The following is a 19,952-nucleotide window of genomic DNA, read 5'->3' as shown; positions in this document are numbered from 1 at the left end:
TTTGAGCAATAACTTTATATTGCCTATGTTGATATAGGGCTATTGGGTAGAAATCTATAAACAGGCATATCAACAATTGAGTGAAGCAGGTTATATATTTTATATATGTGTTTAGTGTTTTTAAAAATGCTATTTTTCATCCAATTTGCTTCCCAAAATTAAAGATCCACTAGACTACAATGGAGCATGGAGACAGTATGTTTGAAGATTTAATTCATTACATCGGCATCTCAACAGTCACCAACTATAATATGGAAGTTTTTAAAGATCAAATGATCATCTGATTCCAGTGTCACAAGATAAATGAATTTCTGTGCTTTGTTTTAGCATGTTGGAATTAATTATTCACAGTCACTGTAGAGAGTTCCAGTATGAGTCTTTTCTTCTAAATTGAAAACATTTTCTTTAGAAAGCAACATATTTATTTATTTTAAAATCTATATTAGAACAATAGCTTTAAGAAGCCAAAGTCATAAAATATTTCTCCAAAGAACTTTGGAGCTTTCAAACTGTTTTATTATCTTGTATTCAAATAATAGAAGAATCATGCTAATATATATTTGGGATGTTTTCATACAGACAACCTGGCTATTCTTGCTGTTGTACAATTGAGTTTTTTTAATTGTATTCTTATTTCTTACAAAATACAAAATAGTATTGACAAAAGCTATAAAAAGAAATAGCTTTTATGATTTAAGTAATAAAAGATACAAACAATATCATGTTTTCTAAATAAAGGATATTAACACTGACTCATGGAAAGTCAGGACTGAACAAGAAAGACTTAACCTGTCTCCTAAAATGAAAGACATGTATCATGCAGAATAAAGTATAAGAGCTGTATCTGGGAATTTACCTCCTGCTTTCTGAAATTAGTCATGGTGTAAGCTTGCAGGAAAACAATGCTTTGTTTTCATAGAATAGTATTAATTTCATTTGATTTGCCACCCAATTGACATACAATTCTGCATGGCAAACAACATGTTAAAAACAGCAGTTAAAACATCAACAAATATGAAGACATCATGCCTAGAAAAGTTTATATACAGTATATTGCCAATAATAATCCCCTAAAAAAAGTTCACCTAACTTAATAGCTCAGCATCTGGGAGAAAAGCCAAATTTTTAACAACTTGCAGAAGGGCATTGGGATAGGGTCTATGCAAATCTTGGAGAGTAAGCTCTTCCGTAGCAACAGAAAACTCTTCCTAGGGCCCATCAGATGGCATTGTTTAATTGAAGGGACCCGAAGCATGCCCATTCTATCAGAACTTGTGGGACAAGCAGTAATATCTCGAGGCAGGTGATCCACAAATAACCCAGTCCTGTGTCAGAAAGAGCTTTATAGGTGATGACCAACACCTTGAATTGCACCTGGAATTTTACTGGAAGTCAGTGCAGCTCATGCAGTAGTGGTACATGGAGATACCAAGGTGTTCCCAAAGTTACTCATCCACCACATACTGGACCAATTACAGTTTCCATATGGTCTTCAGGGAGAATCTCATGTAGAATGCTTTGCAGTAATTCAGATGGGAAGTGACCAAGGCAGTAACCCTGCCTTGGGAGACCTAAGCCTTCCAACCTAGGAATGGGTGCAGTTGGCATACAAGATGTATTTGTGCAAACACTGTCCAAGCCACAAGTGCCGCCTGCTCTTCATGCTGGACTCAAGAGCCTAAGTGTAACCTTATCCAGAACCAAATGGAAAATTCTCAGATCTAGAGGGTCCTAAAACTCACAGTGATTTGGTCTTGCTAAGGTTGAGTCAAAGCCTATCTTTCCCAACCAGACCCCTATAACCTCCAGGCATTGGGAAAGAATCTTGACAGTATTACATGGCAGCCCAGGGCAAAATGACAGCTGAATATCATCAGCATGCTGTTAATAAGTTGTACTGATAAGTTACCTCACTCAGCATCTTCATGTAGATGTTAAACAGGTGTGGGGAGATGGTAGAGCCATGTGGGACTCCATAAAGCAGGGGATTAGGGCTAGACCACTCCACACTACCAGAAGCACTGGTTGGAACATATTGTCAGTATGGGGCCTGTAAAAACCATTCCAAAACCTTTATCTTTCTTTCCTGTAAGTCCTTCATAGTGGATTTGGAGATATGTTTCAGGTTGTTATCTTGCTGAAACATCCAAATTCATTCAAGCTTCAGTTTTTTCAGAGAGAAATGTCAAGTTCACCTTTGTAGCATGTAATGCATGGGTTATATAAAAAGCATATTTTACATGAAATATCTAGCCCCCTGAAATAAAAAGTGTCTGTCACTATTTCTCCAATGAAATCCATGGATATTATTTTATTTTAAATTGTACAGTGACATCCTGATAGACCACAGTATAAACTTATTAATGCATAGAATAAAAATAATTAAAATAATTAACCAAAGCAGTTCTCAGTAGCAGAATACCAAATAGCAATGATTGGAGGCTCTGAAACAATTTGTATAAATAGATAATATTGTTCTACTTCAGATAATACGAGAATACCATGTAAATTAAGAGAGTCTGGGCTAGGGCTAGGGAGACTTTATGACTGTCATCTAGTTCTTTTAGAATTCCATGCATTCACCATACAGTCTTACCTTTTTCTTCAGAGCTCATCTATTTGTGTTACTCTCCATGGAGATTGTTCCCACAAAGATATCATGTGAGGAGCAAGAACAGAAAATGAAATGAAAACTCGCATTTGTGTGGAGAGTTCATCTTTGGAGCATTGCCTATTTTGTCTCTTTCTAAGCCCAATTATTTTTGAAGTCCACTAAGTGCTAATGTCCTCCTGGGAACATAGATGTTTGCATTAAAGCCCACCTACTCATATTAATGTTTCTGAACTGCTCCAGTATTATGTTGTTCTGATCATTTGCTTGTGAACAGGGGATCAAACAGGGGATGAAAGCATCACCCAGATGCTTAAAAGAGCCCATGACTGTAGGAAGACAGCTGAGAATGCAGCCAAAGCCCTGCTGATGAAACTGGATGGAAGCTGTGGGGGAGCCTATGCAGTTACTGGCTGTAGTGTACAGCCCTGGGAGAGTCTTTCCTCCAACAGTCATACCAGGTAACTATGGCTCATTGATCTGGTTAATCCCCAGGCATCTGGTTTTCTGAATAAATTATAGTTTTTTTGTTTTTGTTTTTGCATTAGCTATCCATCCATCTTCCAACAACCTGTAGATAATATTGGTGCTTCTAATAAATTATTTCAGGGCTTCTGTGACTGAATTATGTTCAGATTTTCAATAGGCTGGTTTTAAAAGATGTTTATGGAGATTGGTTGCGTGTGAGCAATTCTAATCTATTTTGTAAAGAGTTAAACAATATCATTTATTTTGGTAATTTCTCTGCTATTTCTTTATTTTTCCATTTCTACTTCTCACTGAAACTTAAAGTATATGCTACTGGTTCAGTAGTATTATATGAAGACTTTGCAAGTTTTCAATGAGTAAGAATCTGTTTCCTCCAAAGCTCCATGTTAACTACATAAATGAATTCATTTGATGTGACTCCATTTGAAGTTAAATTTAGGCAAGCATTTTAATGCAATATGTGGGATTGATTTGTCATTTAGAACTGGAATTTATAAATATTATATATTTGCTAAGCCTCTGCACCTAGAGAATATTTTTATTGCATTGTAGATTGGTTAGCTTGGATATATAATAGGACTTAATAATCATCTTATTTAACTATTACATCTATGCACCTTCCTTGGGGACGTTCTCACAACATCCATAGGTTCCTGTGGATGATCTCTCACTAGAACTGTGCAACCACAGAACAGTATAAAAGGTTGAGGCTTATCGATTCTGTGTGCCAAATTGTGCGCAAATAGTGATACTCCAAATGTTGGGTATAAACTCTGTGAAGGAAATGGGAGAGCCTTTCTCCTTGGAAAAGACTTTTCATGTCAATGTGAATAATTCCCTCTGCTGTTTGAAACCCCTCAAAATGGGGTTTGTAATTGAAGTGTTGACCTGAGCTTAACTTCAGCATCAAAAATGAGCTGCTGAATGTCAGATTGCCGAGCACATTACTGGGAACAAATGCTCAGACAACCGCTGGGGACAAGGAGGTTAAAGGCGATAAAAGGGAGCATTTGCAATAAAATGGGAAAAAGCAACACAGAGGCTGCTGTTACGAGGCAGTGAATAAAATTAATAGCTAGAATTTCAATTTGCAGCCTCCCAGTCAGACTGCGTATTCCTTTGTGAAAACAGAAATAGATTTGTGGTGTACTAAGAAATAATAATTGTTTTAAAGACAAAAGCTCAGCCTTGAAGCATATACCTAAAAAGTACAATTGATTGAACTTGGAGGGAAATAAGATGCTAGGGGAAAAGGGTGAAGTTGTTACTAGATATGTAAACATAACAGTATCATGAGGCTAAAGTCTATTTGTAGCGTAAACTTTCAGGGACTAGAGGTTACTTTGTCAGATAAATATGGTTTCTAATCCATATTATCTTCCATTCATATCCTATAATAAATCAGTTTAAAGTATTTCTTGCTAGAGATTATTACTGCTATTCCTTTGGAAATTGCTAGATATATAATATTAGAACATTAATTACAACCTAATCCTTCTGCTGCAAAAGAATTAAATTATCTCATTTCATAAAGGGGAATATAGCATGCCAGGCACTGAACTCTGCAGGTTTGAGATATATTTTATTTAATTTATTAGAAGAGTGCTATTCTGGTACTTCTGTACCACTCACGTAATTCAAGTTCACCCTCAGCTTTGGAGTCTTGGAGGGTAACTTTGGGCAAGTAATTCTCTCTCAATTCAATCGATCTTACAATGTTCTGGGAATAAAATGAAGGGAGATCCCCATGTAAAACACCTTGAGCTGCTGTACAAAAGGTGGGTTATATATCTAACAACTAGAAAGTGTATGTTTATATTGTTTACAAGTACAGTTGATATAGTAGGTGGCATTTAGGTGATGTAGAAAAACCTGAAAGAACCAAAAGGATCAGCAAGGTGACTCCTGAAACTTTCTGCAACTCTGAACTCATTTTTTGATACAGCATTACTACTGTATATTAGTGTACTCAGATAGTAACATATCCTGAAATGTATCCTCATAAATCCATCACCATTCACAAAAATTATAATGATTTCCTTCAACCCATATTTATCCACAGATAAATATGGGTTGATTAATGCCTCTCACATGGGCATTAAGGACAGAATGAAGTCACCTCCAAACTTCACTACCAATATTTACTAGTCTGGCCTATTTGGTCAGCACTAGACAAGAAATAAAACAAAGTTTTTCGTATCAATGAATATATTGATATATATATAACATATATATATATATATATGAGACAAGTTATATATATAACTTGTCTTATATATATAAACAAGTTTAACAAGACCTAGGAGGCTGAATGGACCTATATATATATATATGGGTCCATTCAGCCTCCTAGGTCTTGTTAAACTTGTTTTTAGATTTAGAGTTGTCTGTATTACACCTCTCTCATAACAGCATGATGCTGTTTCCTTAACGCATAAGGAAATTGCCATAAAGCATAATTGGCAAATTGATTAATCCAAATTGACAAGATGGGTTTGAGTCCATTAAAGCTATATTTATAGAACTTATATTTATAAAACATGTTAAAAATATCTGCTGTAAATATATCTTCTTCAGTCTTTCATTTTGTATCTCAAAATGGCAAGAAACCATCCTACCAGTTTTCAGATGTTATAGCTGGAGTGGGCTCTGAGGCTGTAAAAAAAAAGTCTGTTCAAGGGCCACATGCAGCTCTAGGGCCTCAGGTTTCCCATCCCTGATGTACACAATGAGTTTAATGTAGCCAAATGGGGAGGGTTGACCCACATGGTCACAGTGAGACCTTCAGAAATTATGTACAGTAGATGTTTTTCCAGACAGTTTTTATACCTTGGTTGTTGTGTGAATGTGTATGTGTGTGTCTTATTTTATGAGTGAGTGCGGCATAAGACAAATGTATTGCCCTTTATTCCTGAATATATATTCTAGGGGGGGTTTTTTCAGATCAGCTTCGTAACCTAGTGAAAAAAATTTCCTGCTTGATTTTCCTTGAGAATTTGAGATTAATTCCTGTTGTCCCTTTTACAACTAGGCCAGAAAACTGTTCAGCTCCCCCTTCTTTCTTTTGAAGGAGGTTCTCTGATTCATTGACCATAGCTGGAACATAGGTTATAGATAATAATGAATGATCCCTATTATGTCAACTAGTTCCTTCTTACTGCCTTTGCTACCTTTTTTCAACCACCATGACTAGTTAATACATTGAAGGCTTCTCATGAAGTCTGTCTGCTCCCTTTTGTCTTGTTTCTCATTTATCAAGATTTACCATGAATGAAATAGGTGCCTTAAAATCTTGCCTATGTTTAAAATCTTACTGTAGATTTTACTGTAGAGAGCTGTAGGGAGCTACAAAGGATTTGCTAACAGGTTGCATGCAGTCTATGCACTGCATTTTTTGTAGTCCTGAACTGGACTGTTCATGAAATTCTATAAATAAGGCAGAGTAACTGCATGATACAAGCCTATGTGGAAGTATCTTCTGATCCAGTATAACCATATCAGCCTTTTTTATTCTATAAGAAATCCTATTGCCTGTAGTGAGCTCAGTTAGCTGTTGTCTGGAGAGTAACCACTAAGAAACTTGCTTTATTTCTTTATGTCTTTTGAGTATCTTTATGCTGTTCCTCAATGTGAGATCAAAAGGAACATGTTTGAGCCTAAACAATCTATTGAGTCTGCAAAAAAGTTTTATGGAACTTGATGTTAATTGGGCACGGGGCTTGCTCTGATTCTTTTGATCTCTCTCCTCTCTCTCTTAGTGAATTAAAAGTTTGAGAGCCTTTTGAGGAAAATCAGAGGCTTTATTCAAGCCTGTATATTTGTAAAGAGAAGATACAGTTGTATGCAAAAATGTGGATACTCCTGGTGAAATGGCATATTTCAGTGACTTCCAAAGCCAGACGTTGTTCAGTGGGGTTCAAACACTCTACTGAGAATTGAATTCATGGATCTTTGCATTTGGATGACATTATTTCTGCTAAAGAAGATGTTAGAAAGTATTGACAGAAAGGTCTGAATTTCTGCATGCCATATTTGTAGTTTTTTTACTTTGAATCTATAAACAATTGCATATAAACAGTGAATTTGCCCCCAATTTACAGAAAGATGATGTTAACTTTGTACTGTGCAGTGGTTCACATAGAGATTGACTGAACTATACAGGGGTGCCTAAAAATTTGCATACAACTGCATGTTTGGCTCTTTCTCAGTTGTCAGTCAAGGCAAAGGGAATTTAAGAGAGAAAAAAATAATAAATTTGATTTGTTAGCTGCTGCTTCACAGCATTCTTATTGTCACTAGAAGAGTAAAGGGGCTGGCTGATTTGGATCATATACGTAATGTTACTACATGAAGAGAATAGTTCAGAGAAATCTGTGCATTTCTGCCAATGCTTTCTGTTACTTTTAGGATAAGCATGCTTTGAAGTCTCTAGAAGATTGGCAGGCTGTTTATTTGATGAACTTCTTTAAAATGTAAAGACAGTTTTGAGTTTAATAGAAGGGGGGGGAAACCAAGCTTAAATAAAAAGCCATGTTAAGTATGGCTACAGAAACTGTTCCTGGGGTATGTGTCTTTTTTCCTTCTCTCTTTGTCTGAAATGGATGGAAAAATATTGCAGCCCAGTGCAGAAAATGATTTATTCTCTTGCTGATAACTGAGATCATCCAGCATTCCAGACAGGCAGAGCTAATGGATGACTTAACCCCTACCCATCAGCTGATTACAGGTCCTCAGGAGACAGCAGACAGCATTGTTTCTGTACAAGGTTGTAGAAAATGCAGAATTGTTTCTGTCTCTTTTTGCTGGTGGTATAATTATGTTCAGTAGTGAATGTTAAGGAATGCATAGCAGAATTACAATTAATCTCTACAAATCTCCTTTCTTAAGATGACTAGAATGGTAAATAACTGAAAAGAACTCAGCTCATAAAGCAATCTAGAAACTCTGGAACATATTCATATTTATTTGAAATAGCAACGTGTACAGAGCAAGATCAAATTGGCTGTGTGTTCTAATCTGAGACTATAGTATGAAAAAGGATATTGCATAAAAATTGACAATGGACATATGTAACTAAATATAAAGCCTTTGCAATGCTAGTTTCTTTTTAAGGTGTAATAGTTACTAAATCTAAAGCTCCTTAGACTTTTGGGAGTGAGGTTCTGTGTTAGCCAACTTCTGGCAGTTTTGTTTTAAGTTCAGGAAACTATTTGTATATGTGTTTGTATTTATATGAAAGAATATTATAAAATGTGAAAAACAGCTATTTCTGCGTTTAGATCACACCAGTGTATAGGTCATATTGATCGTAGCATGTAGTTAAAGATGGTGAAGTGATAAACTGCTGGCTTCTCTTTTTGCAAATGTTCTGTCAAGCCCACTTTTGTGTAATCTGACTTGAAAACCTTTCCATAGTTTAAACCAAGATAAGTCTTATCCATCAGTTAAATAACTCATTGGGTCTTGGCATTCTTTTACTGAAAAAAGGAGATTTTCTCAGTATCTACCTTGAGACATGTTTTTTTTTTTTATGCAGACATGGATTATTTAGACATATCATTCCTAAACATGTTTTTCATTTTCTTCTAAGTACTACTAGTTCAACAGCAAGCAGTTGTGATACAGAGTTCACAAAGGAGGATGAACAAAGATTGAAGGACTACATTCAACAGCTGAAAAATGATAGAGCAGCTATTAAATTAACCATGCTGGAGCTGGAGAGCATCCATATTGACCCCCTCAGTTATGATGTCAAACCTCGTGGAGATAGCCAAAGATTGGATCTAGAAAATGCTGTACTTATGCAGGAACTCATGGCAATGAAGGTAATTTATTTAATGATGTATCAGGCAAGGAATCCTTGGTATCTTGATTTAAAAATATAGCTGCAATGTTTTTTATATAAAATCAATTTATTTTTAAACAATAATTTAACCCAGGTGAGTAGTGCCCTATAGAGCACAAAGTAGACCTATGTTTTGTACCTAAGATTAGGAAGGCCACATCTTATTAGGTGCAGAATACTGTAAGCCAGTTATGTGGAATTTTGTTAATCTGACACACTAGTTTGATATTCTGCTGTCTCCCCCAACAGGAAGAAATGGCCGAACTGAAGGCACAGCTGTATTTGCTAGAAAAAGAGAAGAAAGCTCTAGAGCTGAAGCTGAGCAGTCGAGAAGCTCAAGAACAAGCATATTTGGTCCACATCGAGCACCTAAAGTCAGAAGTGGAAGAGCAAAAGGAACAGAGAATGAGATCTCTCAGCTCAGCTAGTAGCAGCAGCAAAGACAAGTCAAGTAAAGTGAGTTACTGTCATACATATTTGGATAGTAACTGATTAGGATTACTCAAACTTGTTCAAATGCAGTTTTAAATACTGGTGGAGAAGTGGGGAAAACTGTTGCCTTTGAAGACTAGGTAATGTTGCATCAGTCCTTCTTTTGCTGCAATGGTTGGTTGTTCATTCTGGAATAAATTAAAGTTCTATCTTTGTTCTTTAAAAGTTTGGGGGACTACCTATATCCTCTGAAGCTATGTATATTTTTAAGATCAACTTTGCAAGTTTGCTTACTGATGCTCTTCCAAGATGAATAAAACTGAGCACTAACAATAGGAGCTTTTCTTTGCTAGTCCCTATCCTGTGATATTCCTTTCCTGTAATACATACAGGATTTCATACATACTATATTTAAGAGGATTTAAATCAATCTGTCTTGTCTCTTAAGTTTTAATAGCATTTGTGGATGGCTATTTTGAAAGATGTTTATATCTGTTACTATTTTATTATGTTTTATACTGCTTTTATTTGGGAAGACTATGACCTTGAAAGAGGTTAAAATGAAGTAAGTGACTGATAGTCTGATAATAAAGGTACATTTTTATGAGTACTATTAACTTTTTAAAATATGCCTGCATTTTTAATAATCCTACCTTGTCTTGGTTTAATTTGCAGGAGTGCACAGATGGCACATCAGCATCATTAACACTAGCTGAGCTCAAATCTTACAATGAAAGTGAGCTGACTACAGAATTGGCAAATGCACTCAGAAGGTAAGCGAGATGTGTTCCTCCCCCTCCCCCTCCCAAACAGAAAGGTGCTAATAAATCTATGAGTTTATAGCGGCCTTTAAATTACTCAGATGTTCTCACTGTTTTGCAATTATTTAGTTTTTGAAGTATCCATTTTCTCATTTCGTATTCTGAAATGCTCATCTACATGTCCCTCAGGTTTTCACAACATCTATAAACCAGGAGATTAATTATTGCTGTTAATTCCCATAACTTACATGAGAACTCTAGAGGACAGAGTAGCTGACTAAGTTAATGAAAGGTCACTAGGGAGACATGGCAAATTTAGAAATGGCATTCCAGAATTATCTCTGTGAGTTTAGATCCCCGTAAGAATAGGCTTCCTAATTTTATATTAACATTAGTATAAGAAATAACTAAATGAAAAAAGAGAATGTCAGTAGTACTTCCCATCACACAAAGTCGTTATGATTCCCCTAAATTGCATTCCGATACTGACCAGAGCAAAACAATTTAATTATGTATTATAGTATAGCAATCCAGTCAATCACTTTATTATTCTTAGATAGTCAGGCAACTAGTTGCTATTTGCTAGCAGCTTGATAACTTTGACTGTTGCACCTAGAAGGATGAGAAAGTAGTTGTTGATATACTCATAAGATTTGTATGCAGTGGCCTGAGTAGTTAAGGGCATATCATGATATATCTATGTGACTTCTCTATTATGAGCTGCATTGTTACTACAGGTAGTCCTCATTTAGTGACTACCTCATCTGCCTGTCAGCAGGGTAGGGTTGATCCAGATCCTGTCTGGGTCATGTGATCTGGAGGTAGAGGCTTAGAATAGAATAGGAGGGGCTTAGAATAGAATAGTCAGCAGCATTCCAACTGCCACCCAACTGCCTCTCCCATAGAGGTATTTGGGGGAATTTTTTCCTGGATTTTTTTCTCTGTAGGCCTCAGCCAGATCCAGCTCATATTTTAACTCAATCTTTCTTTTGCTGACTTCTGCCATCACATCAAATTTGCTCCCATTCTGTTGATGAATGGACAGAGTCTGAGCCCCTTCTGTACTTTCTGTCTAACATTGGTTTGCGTTGGAAATAATAAAAGAAGTGGCAGGATTAGAAGAGATGTCAGCTGGAATCAAAATAGGTTGAGACATTAAGAACTTGAATGTGCAGATAACACCACTCTGTTGGCCTTTTGGAAATAAAAATGGAAAGTGAAATTCCTGGGTTAATGTTAAGCATATGAAGACAAAGGTAGTATCAGTCAGCATGCTTAATGAATCCCTAGTATCATGGTCTGCAAGAAGAACCAACCATTCAATCTTAGACCAAGTCTGACTCTTCCCTTGTTCTGCTTGTTTAGCAATGGAACATACAATATGAGTGGATGATAGATTTTAAGAAACCTACTATGTTTGTCAAGATTGTAGAAAGTAGGAGAGGAAGCCAACAGATAAGGGTGGATGGACAAGATCAAATAGACTATTGGAATATCCTTGGAAGAACGGAGTCAAGTCCAATCCAGTGGCATCTTGAACTACTACCCAACCTGTTGTAACATCTTCAGTATTTGCTCTGGAGGCCCATACAGCTTGTTCAGGAATTAGGGAAGACTGTAAGAAATCTAACATTTTTTGTGACCAAGACTTGCTTTCCTTGCAGGCAAAGGAAGCGTTATAATTATAGCAATATACATATTGTAGCTTATCCTAAGCAGCTTACGATAAACTATAATCATGAAGTTTTTCATTGGACATGACTTGCATTAAATGATAGTAGTTGATACCTAAACCTCTGAAAAAAGTGAACAAAAAAACTTTATTTTGCCTGAAGAACTTACATGATATATGACCTTGTCCAGTGCAGCATGGTTTCCATGTTTTCAGGGAGACAGATTTCCAACTCATGACTTTTAATGGTGTTCAGCAAGGCACATGAGCACAAGTTATAGTTTGTTCTCACTTTAAATACAATTTAAATGTTTGTTTTTAATCGATGCATGTTTATTCATTATGATACCATTTTTAGTTTTCTCTGTTGATCTGATTATAGTTCAGAAATGTCACTGCTTATTGCAAAACAGAAAATTGATCCTTCTCAGCTTAGGAGATTGAATAAAAGTGCAGGATCAAATCTGTGCAACGTGTTATGGATATTTTCAGCTTCGTGTTGTATTGCACTTTATTCATTTTGTGGCAAGGTTTTGTCCATTTTCTTTTTTGTCTTTTCTTGTCTTTTTTTAAGGTGACTTAAACTCAGCTTGCTTAAGAAATCAGTACTGGACTTTCACAATGCTTTGAGGAAAAAAAACATTCAGTTTATCTGACATCCCAAGAAAACTTAATGTTACATGTATTTGCCTGCCAACCAATTTGATGGTGTTCTTTACTAGTATGTTACATGAAATACTAATGGATTAAGCTCACACAAACCTACACCGGTGCTTTGTTACTTTTAAAAATTCCACACTGGTACAAAAGGTTTCAGGAAGAAATCCATTTGGTGGTAGATGATTTAAAGAGACTAGGACATTGCTGAGTGGAGGAAAAATCTACAGTAAAAAACAAGGAGAGATAGTATATTTCTGCACAGAAATACTATTGCTCTGAATTCATCTCTGATACAGTCTGTTAGATTTACAGTCTGACTCTGAGTAGTATCTCCTTATGAATGTTTATGGACTCTTCTAAATGTTTGTGTATCCTGAATTATTCCAGGCCTTACATAAACATCTACTGCAGTTCAGTGTATCATGTATAATTTATGAGACAGATTTTAATGAAATGCTGGATTTCTTATTCCATAGAAATCTTTTGTTTCTTATTCTTAAGATCTTTCAGACTTTCCTTTGAGAATGTGCTCATCCTGGAAAAAAGAATTATACTTTTTTTGTCTTAGGTGGACTACAGTTATTCTCAGATTATTTTATTTTTTAAAATAGTATCAATCACAGTGTGCATAATAATTACTTCAAAATACACCCTTGTGGTATTTTATCTTCATCTTCTCACCCAAGTACTGTAATATGGCTTTACTTCTTACAATCCAAATTAATGAGCTCTTTGGGAAAAGCCCTGAATTTGTGTTTCTTTGGCTTTTCTGTATTTGGTCTTTATGTGTTGCAAGTGACATTTGAGTGACATTATAGTATAATAGAGTAGGTCAGTTTTGCACAGTGATACTTAGGGACCCTAATATTTGGTTTCCTGTGCCAAAGTTTGTACCTTTTTTTGGTGTGTGTGTGTGTGCGCGTGCCATTTTGTTGCACCAAGCATGAATTTGGACTCTCCATATTAAGAGATAAAGATCAGGGTTTGGAAATCAAATTTGGGGCTAATAATTGGCTTAGTTTTGCTACCCAGTGTAATCAGGACCCTGGGGCTGTTTTAGTTATGCTGCAGTTGAAGAAAGGCTTCAAGCTGACTGAAAATGTTGGTGGCAGGCAATAGATTTGGCCTGATAGTGAGACTTTTAAGGAATATGATTGGTCATGGAGGTTTTCCAGAATTTTTAATAAAAGGAATTTTCAGTTTGACTGTTGAAAGCGTGCCCACTAATGATAATTAGAAAATATCACTGAAAATTAGTTAATAGAGCTGTACAGTGCTTTGTATTCAAAAGCAAAAATATTCTTCAGAGCATGTAGGAGTACAAACATTGCACTGATTTTCAATTGTGTAAGGCAGCCACATCTTTTTCCAGAAATGCAGGACATCTAAGGGGGGCAGCAACAGAGTCCTAGGAAAAGGTACAGCTGCTTAAGTAGTTCAGACAAGGACTGCGGGGTTTATGTCCTCCTCACCTCCTCTGCAGTATCTTTTTGCCTTTGTATCCAAAGCATTGCACAGCCTTAGTTGTTGGTGGCTGACGGGCAGAGTTCGTAGCTCAGGTAGTATGCAGTTGTGCTGTAAAGTGGGGTTGAACCTCAGATAAGTAATCTAGCACATAAAGATTCCTGGAAGTGTTCTGATCAGAAAGGTTTCCACAAAGACACAAAGGCAATTTAATTTATTCTGAGAATCAATAGCATAACTCTTTAAATTTAAATACAGACATTTATTGGGCTCTGGGAAATCATTGCAATCAGAACAATTTAACAATTTAACAATTTAAAACTTTGCAATAGTTATACCATTGCTTGCTCAAGAAAACTTGCCTCAGGATACTAAAATAGCACCACAAAACACATATGTAATACACAGAACTTGATAAATCAATACTGATTCAGTTTATCACAGGTAAATTTCAATGTAATGAAAAATAAAATATTTAATTCCCACATACTTATACATTCTCCATACATACCTGCATATACTGTTGCATGCATTTTAGTAGAAAAAATTAGTAGAAACAATTGTGAACTAGATTCCATGATACTGTAGCTATTTGTATGTAGGGAGATTCCGCAAACTATGTTTGCTTGATAGCCCTTTTCTCTAATGCTAGTTTGATTCCATTACTGTCTGAAAAACTAACTGGCAGTATCTCTGTTTACCTGGACTGGGAATTGAAACTTTGTCAAGATTCTTAGAATAAACATTGATGTAACTAACTGATATATCATGGACATCAAGGTCAAAAGTAGTCAGACTAATGTGTAAACTAATAATCATTGCAACTGTAGAATTCCTCTTGCCTGCTTCTAACAGTCACTGTTGCTATTAGTAAGCATTGAGTTCAGTTCATGGAGTAAGCCAAACAGATCTTCTTCATGGGAAGTGGGGGAAGAATTAAATAAATTAATAGGATGCCTGCATGTAAGGTCAGTACATCCACAGATGTTTGGTATCACCCATATCATATTAGGAAATGAGCAAGAATTGTGTTTCTTATCGTCCATCGCATTATGGTTTGTTTGTTTATTTACTTAGACATCCTAGTACAGTGGAACCTCGAGTTACGAATTTAATCCGTTCCGTAACTCTGGTTGCAACTCGAATTGGTCACAACACGAGGCAAATTTTCCCATAAGGTTCAATGTAATTGCCGTTAATCCGTTCCGGCGTCCGCGGATCACGCGTCAGGGGCGGAAAATGGCCGCGGACCACGCAGCAGGGCGGAAAAACGGCCGCAGACCACATGGAACGGGCGGGAAAATGGCCACGGACCACGTGGAACGGGCAGGAAAATGGCCGCGGACCACGTGTCGGGGCGGAAAATGGCCGCGGACCACGCAGCAGGGCGGAAAAACGGCCGCAGACCACATGGAACGGGCGGGAAAATGGCCACGGACCACGTGGAACGGGCAGGAAAATGGCTGCGGACCATGTGGAACGGGCGGGGAAATGGCCACGGACCACGTGGAATGGGCGGGAAAATGGCTGCGGACCACGTGGAACAGGCGGAAAATGGCCACAGACCACGTGGAACGGGCGGAAAAATGGCTGCGGACCATGTGGAACGGGCGGAAAATGGCCGCGAACCATGTGGAACGGGTGGAAAATGGCCGCGGATCCGGTTCGTAAGTCGAGGCAAGTACACAAGTTGAGGTAAATTTTTGGGGCCGGAGCTGATCGTATCTCGAAAAATTCGTAAGTAAGGGCATTCGTAACTAGAGGTACCACTGTACTTGAAGCCTTAATTAGCAGAGATTGAGCAAGGAGCCAGGAAGGGCAGATGCTAACTGAACAGAAAGAAGAAAAAACAAAATCTTGCAATGCATTGCTTGATTGGTATAGATTTCCAATTAAAGGTTTACAAATGTATATACAGAGTGTCGGGGAAGATAGACTGACTCAGTAAAATTGTACACAAAATTTGGATATCACATTTTACAAAGTAAGGAAATGATTGAGGGCATTGAAAAGAGTATCAATGTCCTTCTACTTGGCTTGAATGTTTTTAATGGAAACAGTGTTTTATGAGAAAAAGGCCAGACTATGATCACATTTCTGTCTATCTTCAAATCAGTAAATTAATGTAACATAAGAAAACTTTGCTCAGTAAAATCTGTGCTTGAAAATGCAATTGTTGGGAAAACACTTCTTGAACATTATGCCATTAAAATCCTGTGAATCTAATTAAAGTCCTATAAAGTTTCTTTCCAACATGGTATTCCTGAATTTAAATATATTGATAGTCACATAACCTGTAGCATAAAGTATTGAAAGTAGTTTAACTGTTCTGCAGTAAAGACACTTCTGAGTAGAAAATTTCATCTTGTGTGGGGATAACAGCAGACTCCCCTTCATGGATCACTGCCTTGTCGTGGCGAAGGGGCTTGCGTAACTCAGTGAAGCCATGAGCTATACCATGCAGGGCCACCCAAGACGGACAGGTCATGACAGAGAGTTCTAACAAAATGTGGTCCACTGGAGAAGGAAATGGCAACCCACTCCAGTATCCTTGCCAAGAAAACCCCATGGACAATGTTAAAAAGCTAAAAGATATGACACCGGAAGATGAGCCCCTCAGGTCGGAAGGTGTCCAATATGCTACTGGGGAAGAGCGGAGGGCAATTCCAAGTAGCTCCAGAAAGAGTGAAGCGGCTGGGCCAAAGCCGAAAGGACGTTCAGCTGTGGATGTATCTGGAAGCGAAAAGAAGGTCCGATGCTGTAAAGAACAATGTTGTATAGGTACCTGGAATGTAAGATCTATGAACCAAGGCAAGCTGGATGTGGTCAAACATGAGATGACAAGATTGAACATCGACATCTTGGGAATCAGCGAACTGAAATGGACGGGAATGGGTGAATTTAATTCGGGTGACCATTATATCTACTACTGTGGGCAAGAAACCCTTAGAAGAAATGGAGTTGCACTCATAGTCAATAAGAGAGTGGGAAAGGCAGTAATGGGGTACAACCTCAAAAACGACAGAATGATCTCAGTGCGTATCCAAGGCAAACCATTCAATATCACAGTCATCCAAGTCTATGCCCCAACCACTGATGCTGAAGAAGCTGAAGTTGACCGCTTCTATGAAGACCTACAACACCTTCTAGAACTATCACCAAAAAAAGATGTCCTTTTCATCATAGGGGATTGGAATGCTAAAGTAGGAAGTCAAGGAGTAATCGGAATAACAGGCAAGTTTGGCCTTGGAGTACAAAATGAAGCAGGGCAAAGGCTAATAGAGTTCTGTCAAGAAAACAAGCTAGTCATAGCAAACACTCTTTTCCAACAACACAAGAGACGACTCTACACATGGACATCACCAGATGGTCAATACCGAAACCAGATTGATTATATACTTTGCAGCCAAAGATGGAGAAGCTCTATAAAGACAGCAAAAACAAGACCAGGAGCTGACTGTGGCTCAGATCATGAGCTTCTTACTGCAAAATTTAGGCTTAAATTGAAGAATATAGGGAAAACCACTAGACCACTCAGGTATGACTTAGATCATATTCCTTGTGAGTACACAGTGAAGGTGATGAATAGATTTAGAGGATTAGATTTGGTAGACAGAGTGCCTGAAGAACTATGGACGGAGGTCCGTAACATTGTACAGGAGGCAGCAACTAAAACCATCCCAAAGAAAAAGAAATGCAAGAAAGCAAAATGGCTGTCTGATGAGGCTTTACAAATAGCTGTGGAAAGAAGGAATGCGAAAAGCAAGGGTGAAAGGGAAAGATATAAGCAACTGAATGCAGATTTCCAGAGAATAGCAAGGAGAGATAAGAAGGCTTTCTTAAATGAACAATGCAAAGAAATTGAGGAAAACAATAGAATGGGGAAGACTAGAGATCTCTACAAGAAAATTGGAGATATCAAAGGAACGTTTAGTGCAAAGATGGGCATGATAAAGGACAAAAACGGCAGGGACCTAACAGAAGCAGAAGAGATTAAGAAGAGGTGGCAAGAATACACAGAAGAACTATACAAGAAAGATCTTAATGTCCCTGATGTCCACGCTGGTGTGATCACTGACCTTGAGCCAGACATCCTAGAGAGTGAAGTCAAGTGGGCCTTAGGAAGCATTGCTAACAACAAAGCTAGTGAAGATGACAGTATTCCAGCTGAGTTATTTAAAATACTAAAAGATGATGGTGTTAAAGTGCTGCACTCAATATGCCAGCAAGTTTGGAAAACGCAACAGTGGCCACGGGATTGGAAAAGGTCAGTTTATGTTCCAATTCCAAAGAAGGGCAATGCCAAAGAATGCTCAAACTATCGCACAATTGCACTCATTTCACATGCTAGCAAGGTTATGCTCAAAATTCTACAAGCTAGGCTTCAGCAATACATGAACCGAGAACTACCGGATGTACAAGCTGGGTTTCGAAGAGGCAGAGGAACTAGAGATCAAATCGCCAACATTCGCTGGATCATGGAGAAAGCACAAGAGTTCCAGAAAAATATCTACTTCTGCTTCATTGACTATGCAAAAGCCTTTGATTGTGTGGATCACAACAAACTGTGGCAAATTCTTAAAGAGATGGGAGTACCAGACCACCTTACCTGTCTCCTGAGAAATCTGTATGCGGACCAAGAAGCAACAGTTAGAACCGGTCATGGAACAACCGATTGGTTCAAAATAGGGAAAGGTGTACGACAAGGCTGTATACTGTCACCCTGCTTATTTAACCTATATGCAGAGTACATCATGAGAAATGCCAGGCTGGAAGAATCACAAGCTGGAATTAAGATTGCAGGGAGAATCATCAACAACCTCAGATATGCGGACGATACCACCCTAATGGCAGAAAGTGAAGAAGAACTAAAGAGCCTCTTGATGAGGGTGAAAGAGGAGAGTGCAAAAGCTGGCTCGAAACTCAACATTAAAAAAACTAAGATCATGGCATCTGGACCCATCAATTCCTGGCAAATAGAAGGGGTAGAAATGGAAGCAGTAACAGACTTCATTTATTTGGGCTCCAAGATCACCGCAGACGGAGACTGCAGCCATGAAATTAAAAGACGCTTGCTCCTTGGGAGGAAAGCTATGGCAAGCCTAGATAGCATATTAAAAAGCAGAGACGTCACCTTGCCGACAAAGATCCGCATAGTCAAAGCTATGGTTTTTCCAGTAGTAATGTATGGCTGTGAGAGCTGGACCATAAAAAAGGCCGAGCGCCGAAGAATTGATGCCTTTGAACTGTGGTGCTGGAGAAGACTCTTGAGAGTCCCCTGGACTGCTAGGAGGTCAAACCAGTCAATCTTAAAGGAAATCAACCCTGATTGCTCATTGGAAGGATCGATAATGAAGCTCAAGCTCAGATACTTTGGTCACCTAATGCGAAGAGAGATCTCTTTGGAGAAGACCCTGATGCTGGGAAAGATTGAAGGCAAAAGGAGAAGAGGACGGCAGAGGATGAGATGGTTAGATAGCATCACTGAAGCAATGAGCATGAAACTGAGCAAACTCAGGGAGGCAGTGAAGGACAGGAAGGCCTGGCGCAATATGGTTCATGGGGTCACGAAGAGTCGGACACGACTTAACGACTAAACAACAACAACAGCAGACCCATCATTTCACCAGCGGTTCTTTTTAAATAACAACAAAGATGGTGCCCAAGTGTTATTTGGTCATTCTGTCTTCCCCAAACCTTTTCACTATAAACATCCCTAAAACTTTAATCAGAGATCTGTACTATCCAACTAAGATCTTTGGGAGTCTTTTTTTCTTAACTCTATGAGGATATACATATGAGAGTTGTTGAATGCTTACCTCTTCCATAGACTTTTCTGAGTGTGGCTCATTACTGGCACCAAAAAAGCGACACTGGGAATAATTGTAAGATTTTGCACCTCCAGACCACCTACACCAGATCACAACATCCCCAAATTGGGGAGTAGGTGCTCTATAAAAGAATTCATAGTACATCTTGCCTATCCTAAAATAACAATATGTACTAAAAATGAGATTA

General features: G+C 37.9%; 1 protein-coding gene across 2 annotated transcripts in view; it reads left to right on the top strand.

The window, feature by feature from the left end:
- Window positions 1-19,952, top strand: part of MCC (MCC regulator of Wnt signaling pathway) — a 210,490-nt gene that overhangs the window by 178,666 nt on the left and 11,872 nt on the right. For both annotated transcript variants that reach the window (XM_088130041.1, XM_088130042.1), the window contains 4 exons: window positions 2,889-3,072; window positions 8,691-8,925; window positions 9,195-9,401; window positions 10,053-10,150. In XM_088130041.1, the coding sequence (XP_087986167.1) occupies window positions 2,889-3,072; window positions 8,691-8,925; window positions 9,195-9,401; window positions 10,053-10,150 (724 nt within the window). The remainder of the gene's footprint in view (window positions 1-2,888; window positions 3,073-8,690; window positions 8,926-9,194; window positions 9,402-10,052; window positions 10,151-19,952) is intronic.

Source organism: Python bivittatus, unplaced genomic scaffold (genome assembly GCF_059951505.1).
Source record: "Python bivittatus isolate LINGU-HERP-01145 unplaced genomic scaffold, Pbiv_v1 ctg000850_np1212, whole genome shotgun sequence".
Taxonomy (NCBI): Eukaryota; Metazoa; Chordata; class Lepidosauria; order Squamata; family Pythonidae; genus Python; species Python bivittatus.
This window is presented reverse-complemented; position numbering and strand designations above follow the sequence as displayed.